The sequence below is a fragment of the Centropristis striata genome, chromosome 1 (assembly GCF_030273125.1).
Source record: "Centropristis striata isolate RG_2023a ecotype Rhode Island chromosome 1, C.striata_1.0, whole genome shotgun sequence".
In the NCBI taxonomy this organism is placed as follows: Eukaryota; Metazoa; Chordata; class Actinopteri; order Perciformes; family Serranidae; genus Centropristis; species Centropristis striata.
In genome coordinates, this window is record NC_081517.1 from 12710590 (window position 1) to 12719623 (window position 9034).

At 39.5% G+C, this 9034-nt stretch overlaps 1 protein-coding gene across 1 annotated transcript in view; it reads right to left on the reverse strand.

The window, feature by feature from the left end:
• Nucleotides 1–9034, reverse strand: part of meis1a (Meis homeobox 1 a) — a 51791-nt gene that overhangs the window by 10872 nt on the left and 31885 nt on the right. The window contains exon 9 of the mRNA XM_059333981.1: nucleotides 5610–5686. Coding sequence (XP_059189964.1) covers nucleotides 5610–5686 — 77 coding nt within the window. The remainder of the gene's footprint in view (nucleotides 1–5609; nucleotides 5687–9034) is intronic.

Sequence of the window (9034 nt, forward strand, 5' to 3'; positions counted from 1 at the left end):
GCACCTTCTGTGACCCTCCCACCCCCCTCCTCCTCCTCCTCCTCCTCCTCCTCCCCTCTGCAGAGGAGCGCTCTGGTCTTCCTCAGCTTAAAGCCTGTCGACCCTCCTGACCCGCCCCGGAGTGAAAGCTCTGTGGTTTCCCACTTGATTTATGTCCCCTACAAACACCTCCCCACCCTCACCCCACCTCCTCCTCCTCAGCCCCGGGGAGGGACGGTTCCATTTCAACGTGTTCAGAAAAGAGGGAGGAGAGGGGGTTAAAAAGAAAAAGAAGTGTGCGACGACCCCGTTTCCTTTTCAGGAAAACAAAAGCCACAGCAGTCTTTTGAGGGAGTAAAACTCAGGCAAGGAGGAGGAGGAGGAGGAGAGAGAGAATGAGGTGGAGGAGAGAGGAGGAGGTGGAGGAGAGAGAAGGAGGAGGAGGAGGAGGAGGAGGAGGAGAAGGAGGCTGAACTGTGGCACTTAATGAAACTCTTAGTGAAATCTTCGACCCGTCTGATATCGAGGCTTCCTGAGAACTCTCAAATAAAACCTTCAGCACCACATGAGGCTCTGAACGCTGATTCAGACGTTCTGTTGATGGAAAGAGAGGACACGAGAGGCTGTTTACACAGAGCAGAGAGGAGAGGACAGGAGATGCTGTTTACACAGAGCAGAGAGGAGAGGACAGGAGAGGCTGGAAACATATACATAACATATACAACATAGACAATACTTAAATATGTACATGTGGATTTGAAAACTGGTTTTGGTAAATTTTTGTTATTTTGTGTCTTTTGGGGGGGCTTTTGTTCTCTTCTTTTGGTCTTTTTACATATTTTTCTTTTTTGATATTTTTTTTTAGATATTTTTGTTGTTATTTTGTGGGGGGGTGCCTTTTGTGTCATTTTTCATATATTTAGAACTTTTCTTGGTAATTTTGTGTCTTTTTACATAATTTTTGTGGTTATTTTGTGTATTTTCTTGGTAATTTTTTCATTTGTGACACTTAGAGGCACTTGGAAAAGTGTTTATATGTACATTCCATTCCAATTTAAAAATACTACTAATAATCAATATGTGGGGAAAAACGTTTTTTTCAATGTTTTTAGCGTTTATTTTTTTTCCGATTTCTCTAATTCTAACTGTTGTTCTGCACAAAGACATGTTTGAGTTGTTCTGATTGTGCTGATTCCATAGAGCTGCAGGACTAATAGATTTATAGAGATTTAATATTCATTTCATTTCATTTATTCGTTTATTTAACAGGGACAGTGCATGGCTCTCAGCCGTACCAGAATTAGCTAGGAGCTAAATTTCATCTGTAGTCCCTGGGCAGCAACAAATATGTTGCAGTGAAACACGAGGACACAGAGAGGAGAATGTAGAAAGAGAAGAAAACGCTCTGAAACAGCTAGTTAGGGTTCAGAGGGTTAAATCACAATGTTGGGTTTTGATCAGCCCAACTTTAGTGTTGATGGTAATAGTTTTGACTCAGTCTAATTTGAGAGTTGATTTATTAGTTGCTGAAGACCGAACAGCAGCGGAGAAAAGTAAGAGCAGATATTTTTCGGCATGAAAGGAGGAGGAGGAGGTGTGCTCCTCTATGTACAGTCCGACTCCTCTGCTGAGGTTTTAAACAAAGCTGCAACACAAACACAATCACCAAACACACACACACACACACACACACACACACACACATACACAGCTTGTAAAACAGTCGCTAAGCCCCGCCCACCCCGGTGTCATTCTCAGGTCAGTCCCCCACTCCTCCTCCTCCCTCCCTCCACAACGAGTGTGTTTAAATAAACCGCTCCAGCTGTTTGCCATGAAAATGCCATTTACACCAACTGCCTCCAACACACACACACACACACACACACACACACACACACACACACACACACACACTCCTCATAAATCAACGAACACAAAGTATTAAAAGGAGAAAAAATGTTCAAAGTTCAAATCAAAATGAGACAAAAACTGATCCGACAGTTTGAACAACAATCATGTGATGAAATTAAACTTTTGTTTTAACAAAAACAAGGAGAGGAAAAGAGGAGAGGAAACAATAGACGATAGGATAATTGAAGAAATAAGGAGGAAGGACAGGAAACAATGAGAGAGGGGAAAGGAATCAAGAAAAGGAAAGCAAGGGAAGGAAACAAGAAAAAGAGATGAGGAAGCAAGGACATGACCGGAAAAGAGAGGAAGCAACAGAGGAAAAATACGGAAGCAAAGAGATAGAAAAGAGATAAAAGAAAAAAGGAGACAAGAGGAGAAGAAAGGAATTAAGGAGACTAGGAGAGGAATCAGGAGAGGAAAGAAGGAGACATCAAGACGAGCGGAAGCGAGGGATGGAAACAAGAAAACATCAGAGGAGAGGAATCCAGGAGGCAAGAGGAAACAAGCAAACAAGGAGAGGAAACAAGAAGAGGAAGCAAAAATATGACAGGATATTTGAAGAAACAAGTTGACATCAAGAGGAGAGAAAATGAATGAAGGAAAGGAGACATAAGGAAGGAAAGGGAGGAAACAATGAGACTACAGAGGAGAGGAAATAAAAACGGCAAGGGGAGGAAACAAGGAGAGGAAACGAAAAGGGAAGAAAAAAGACTACAGTATAACTGAAGAAACAAAGGGATAAGGAGAGGAAAAGAGAGGAAACAACAGAGGAATTATAAGGAAGCAAGGAGAGGAAACAAGAGAGAGAGATGAGAGTAAACAAGGAGACCACAGAAGAAGAATAGAAGTAAGGAGACAAGGAGAGGAAACAGGAGAAGAGAAAAAAGAAGGAGAGAAAACAAAAAGACGACAGGATATTTGAGGAAACAAAGAGATGAGTGGAAACAAGGAAACATCGAGAGGAGAGGAAAGGAATCAAGGAAAGGAATCAAGGAAAGGAAAAACAAGGAAGCAAGGGAAGGAAACAAGAAAAAGAAATAAGAGGAAAAGAGGACACGACAGAAGAAGAAAAGGAGCAAGGAGGTGAGGAGAGGAAACAAGGAGAGGAGAGGAAAAGAGAGGAAACAACAGAGGATATCTAAGGATGCAAGGAGAGGAAACAAGAAAAAGAGATAAGAGAGAAGGAGAGGAGAGGATACAAGGAGATGAGGAGAGGAAACAAGAAAAGGAGATGAGAGAGAAGGAGCGGAGAGGAAACAGGAGGGTTAAGGAAACAAGCAAACAAGAAAGTAGAGGAAGACAAAAAGATAACTGAAGAAACAAGGAGACAAGGAGAGGAAATCAGGAGAGGAAAGGAAAGAAACATTGAGACAAAGCAAGGAAAGGACACAAGAAAACATCAAGAGGAGAGGAGAGGCAACAAGGACAAGAGAGGAAATATAAGGAAGCAAGGAAAGGAAACAAGAAAAAGAGATAAGAGGAACCAAGGACACGACAGAAGAAGAAAAGAAGCAAAAAGACAAGGGGAGGAACTCAGGAAAGGGGGGGAAACAAGGAGAGGCAACAAAAAGACGACAGGATAACTGAGGAAACAAAGAGACAAGGAGAGGAATCAAGGAAAGGACATGACTGGAAAAGAGAGAAAACAACAGAGGAAATATAAGGAAGCAAGGAGAGGAAACAAGAAAAAGAGATGAAAAGAAGGAGAGGAAAGGAAAGGAAACAGGGAGACAAGGAGTGAAAATCACGAGAGGAGAGTAAAGAAGGAAAGACAAAAGGAAGCAAGGAACTAAAACTATGATAACCAATAAATCTGCCTTTCACTGTAACCATTTTTAATGTTTTTGCATGTTTTGTCTGTGCTGTTTTGTGTTTTCTCTGTACTCTCCACATCATTGTAAATGAGGGGTTGCCCTCAATGATTCCTCGGGAAAATAAATAAAGGATAGGTGAAATAAATGAAAAGAAACAAGAAAACATCAGGAGAAGAGGAAACAAGGACAAGAGAGGAAACATAAGCGAGGAGAGGAGACAGAGTTTGATCCAGCGGTGGAGCTAAACTATAAAAAGATATTCCAAAAAATATATTATATATAATATATTATATTATATAATAATATAATAAAAGCCAGGAGGGGGTCTTGAGATCGTGTTCAGGTCGGTATGATCAGAATCTGTTTTTACATTCTCTACTTTTACAAGTGTTTGTTTCAGGAGGATTTCTGCAGCAGCTGTTTAAAATCATCCTGATGTTTCTGAAACGTGACTCTTGTTTTGTCTCGTGTGACGTCGCTGCTGCTGTTTGATTCTGCCGTGATATGAAATGATATAAGATATACTGAGTGATGCTGCTGCTGATAATTCATGCAAAATCAAAGTCAAATATCCAAATCAAGTGGTTTCATTTTATTATCCATGCAGGCAAATTGTTGGTGGAGTCAAACACCTGCAGAACATTAATATATTGAACTGGGCTTATTATGTTTTTTTCAGCTTTGTGCGATGACTTTTCCAGCTGATCCAAGAGGGTTTTTTCTAAAATAGAAATGTTCTTAAAATCTTTCTAAAAATATAAGAAAATAACTTGAAGACAAAAAAACATAATAAATAACACTAGAAAATTTCCTCTGGGGAGATTCTTCAGATGTCAAACAATTAATACTAGTAATGTTATGATACTATATTATATACAAGGAGCACACCTACAACAAGCATTCCTTTTCAAGTATTTATTTATACAGCAACCTATGACCTTTAACCTCAAAATGTGTGTGTGTGTGTGTGTGTGTGTGTGTGTGTGTGTGTGTGAAACATGTGTATCTGGAGGAGTGTGCGCGCTTACGTGCGCATTTGTGTGTGTGTGTGTGTGTGTGTGTGTAAAGAAAATCGCATAAAGTTACCTGTGTGTGTGTGTGTGTGTGTGTGTGTGTGTGTGTGTGTGTGTGTGTGTGTGTGTGTGTGTGAAGCATGTGTATCTGGAGGAGTGTGCGCTGTGTATCTGTAACTGTAATCACACCAAAGGATCAAAGGCTTTGATCAGAGCAAAGATCAAAGGCAATCAGAGCAGAGTAATCAACCAAATTAACTGCCACCTGAATGTTCCGGAACAGTGACAGCAGCCACAGGTGGACAGACTGGAATTTCTGGCCTCGAACAGAAAGCATTTTTGGCAAAACCATAATACAGTATAACAATAGTGCTGCACTGGTTATTAATATAGGGGCCAGTGCTCGGTGTGATTGCCCCGTGGCCCTAAATATAAAAGTCGGAAAACTTTTTGAAAATAAATGAAAAAATAAAAACAAAATGAACTAAAAAAAACAAACACTATATAATAATGCACCTTGGCTTTGTACTAAAGTAAAACATTTGAGTGAATGTTTTTCGTTAAATGTTTTGACAAACCACCAATGCTCGGCTCAGGACACAGTAAAAAAAACTTGTTTATATCTCCTAGAACGTGCAGAGCATCAGTCCTGCAGGTGAATCTAACCGTGTGCTAACGAGGCGTGAAACCTTAAATCCCCAACAACACTGAAAGTTGCTGACGTTCAATAAACACACCGCAGCGGGAAGCCTCCTCCGGGTCTCTACCTCCGCCCCCCGAGCGCCAATTAACCCCCTCCTCCCCGACTGTGATTGGGGGATAACCCCTCAGGAATTAATCATTCAAATGATTAGGCTGCCTCTGGGCGGGGTGCGTCCCAACATGAACTCACCAGTTGTTGACCTGCAGGATGGTGAGGCCGGTGTCCTGGGCCAGCTGCTTCTTCTGCTCCTCAGACGGGTATGGATGCTGCAGAGGGACAAAACACAGGCAGAGGAGTCAGCACACTGACCTGTAGAGGTTTCCTTTTCTTCTTGGTCTTGTTTTGAGCCTCAGAGCTGCTAATTAGCGTTAAAGCAGGGAGGCGGGGCCAGACTCATTAAGGGGATATGAAATGGAGCATAATTAATGGGAAGAAATGGCGAGCCAATTAGAGAGGGAAGCCAAGTGGAGAGAGAGTCCTGTTAATTAGAGAGAGAGAGAGACAGAGAGAGAGAGAGAGAGAGAGTATGTGTGTGTGTGTGTGTGTGTGTGTGTGTGTGAGATAACAGGCCTGAGGCTGCACAGCTCCCTCTCTAACTGACTGTTTATGATCTTTCTGCAAGTTGAATTTCTCTGAAGAGAGATTAAGATTATTTCGTAAAAATTGTAATGCCACAGAATTATTATAAAAACACTTTTCCCCAAAAAGACATAAAATGACTTTAAAAAGATACAAAATAACAAAAAAGATTTTTAAAAAAAAAATATATATAAAAAAGACCAAAAAAAGACACAAAATGATCCCCAAAACTATGTAATAGATCAAAGCCAGTTTTCTCCGCATATTGTACATATTGAAGTATTGTCATGTTTCCAGCCTCTCCTGTCCTCTCCTCTCTGCTCTGTGTAAACAGATATTCAGTGAATATTTGTCACGTGATCGTTGGTCTCAGCAGAATCAATCATCTCTTCACAGTGTCTCTGAGGAGCAGAATTTAATGTTTTTAACAGGATCTGGTTAGTGCAAACGCTTTATTTTAAATGATTTGAATTGAACATTTTAACATAAGTTTTGGTCACTTTTTTATAACCGATGATCCGTTCAAGGACTGTCGGAAAGATCAGACTCTGACAATAATGGCTGGTTTTTTTCCAGTTTCTTTCTACGATAAACGGTGGATTTCTGGCAATATTTTAATTAAAAACAATTGTTTCATTCGTTTATGTACTGGCTCAGTGCACTTTGCAAAACCTGCAGGCTGCAGGGACAGAAGCAGATCAGTGACGGGTGTGTTCATGTGCTGCGTTAAAGAGCAGCAGGGAGCCGCTCTGGACTCAGCTCTGCATCAACAACACCACAGCGGACAGGAGAGAGAAGTTCACGTAAAGCTGTGAACAATAAATAATGTCTGAGTGCAGCAGCTGACAGGGAGAGAGAGAGTTGGTTCGTCTGCTGACAGAAACCAGCTGCTGCACGTCGCGGCCCGTCCCTGACCCACATATCTGCAGCTTCAGGAGCTATTTTCACTCTGATGCAACATGCAGCGCCGCTAAAGTTCACACTCGTTAAAAACTGCAGAGAGCGGAGCATCCAACACACCAGCTGCATGCAGGACACGCTGCAAATGAAGCAGGACACAGAAGTGAAGCAGAGTCTGATCCGAAGTGTGGTTTCATTCTGGGAAACTTCCAAATGGAAAGATTAGACCTCATGCAGGAACCACTTCATATTCATGTCATACAAGTCATCGAGTCTCCTTTAAAATGACGCATTTTTCTGTGATTGTATGTCAATAAATTGATCAAAAGGACACAGAATTAACTACAACAATCAGGGCTACACTGAATGCCTTTACTACAGCTACATGTACCCAAAATAAACTGTGATTTGATTGCAATAAATTTATTTAAAAATGCAAAAATAACTCCAACATGATGATGTGGAAAAAGTCTAAATTGATGCTTTGTCAGGTCTTTCTGCAAGAACACAAAAACACTGCTGTTGAAATTTTTGTTTTTCTGAATAAGGTTTGGTTCGATAAAAGTTATAAATCAATGGATGTCATTTATTAGGAGTTTTTTTTTTGGGTTGTTGAACAGTTTAAGGAGTTTTTAGGAGACTGAAACACAAAACAAATCACACAAAAAGTTAACAGAAAATCTAGATAATTTTAGGTATAAATTAAGAGACACCTTCCTGTCAGTTAGCCTGTTAAATGTTTTTTTATTCATTAATTAGAATTAAGTGATTTATCTGTGATTTCATGTCAATAAAACATATCAAAAGGATGCGGGAATAATTCCAACATGATGCTGATGTGGAAAAAGTCTGAATTCATGTTTTGTCAGGTTTGTCTGTAAGAACACAAGAACACTGCTGTTAAAATGATGGTTTTCTGAATGGAGTCAGGTTCTATCAAAGGTTTAAATAAATGGATGTAATTTATTTATTTATTTATGTTATGGATTTTTGAACAGTTAAAGAAGTTTTTAAGAGGCTGAAACACAAAGAAATAATACAAAAAGTTAACTGAAAAATTTAAGGTATAAATTTAAAGCATGCTTTCATGTTTTTGGCAAATTTCCTGAGTTTTTATGCAATACTGTTAAAATGATGGTTTTCTGAATGGAGTCTGGTTCGACCAGAGGGATTTGCAGAAATGATCAAAATCAACATTCTCAATCATGGTTGATTGCTCCTGTAAATAAATTTAGTTAAAATCTTTCTAAAAAATATTATAAATAAATGAAAGACAAAAAATACCACATAACACATTTAAATAATCTTTATAAAACTTAAAAAAATAAAACATGTCTCTAAACTTCTTCCAAAAAGTTTTTAGAAGTTACTGAAAGATCTCAAAACCTTAAATGAAAAAGAATGGCCTCCAATTTTAGTCCACTCCCATATTTTGTTTTTTATCCAATTTCAATTCAAACCTTTCAGAAACTTTAACTCGTGGGTCAAAGTCCCCAGTCAAAAACATAATCCAGTAATAAGATATGTTCCCCTCTAAATGTCACAGACGATGCAGTTTTATTGACTTCTTGTTACTTTAAGTTCAATAAAGGTTTAAAAACTTGGTCCACAGTTTGTAGATGTGTGAAGAAAAGAAAGAGCATAAATGAACGTAAAGAAGTGGCACAGCGAGGACAGATTCATCACAAACTCTCTAATATTTTTTAAGGGCTCAGCAGCCAATCAAACAGCCTCGGGTCGACAACACAACGCTCGCCACATTGCTGCATGGCAAGGAGGGAAAGTCTTTGATGTCCTTCTTCCTCCGCCAGTGCTGCGATCTGATAGCAGGTAATTGGACCAAAGTGCATCTAATTTGCCACAGAGAGAGATAATCATGAGGCGGTTTCATCACGTTTCCAGCCTTCTCTTCTCCAGGGACGAGCTTCAACTGTTCCGCCGATTATTTCATCAAAAACACAGGAGACAAAGAAAGCTGAATTTAAAAAAAAATACCAAAAAAAGAAGTGAAATGACCAAAGAAAAAGCCGTGAAATTAAAAAAAAGGGACCAAAAAAAATGTTAAATGACCAAAAATAGGCGTTAAATGTCAAAAATTATGTAAAAACAACAACAACAAAGACACAAAAAAAGGC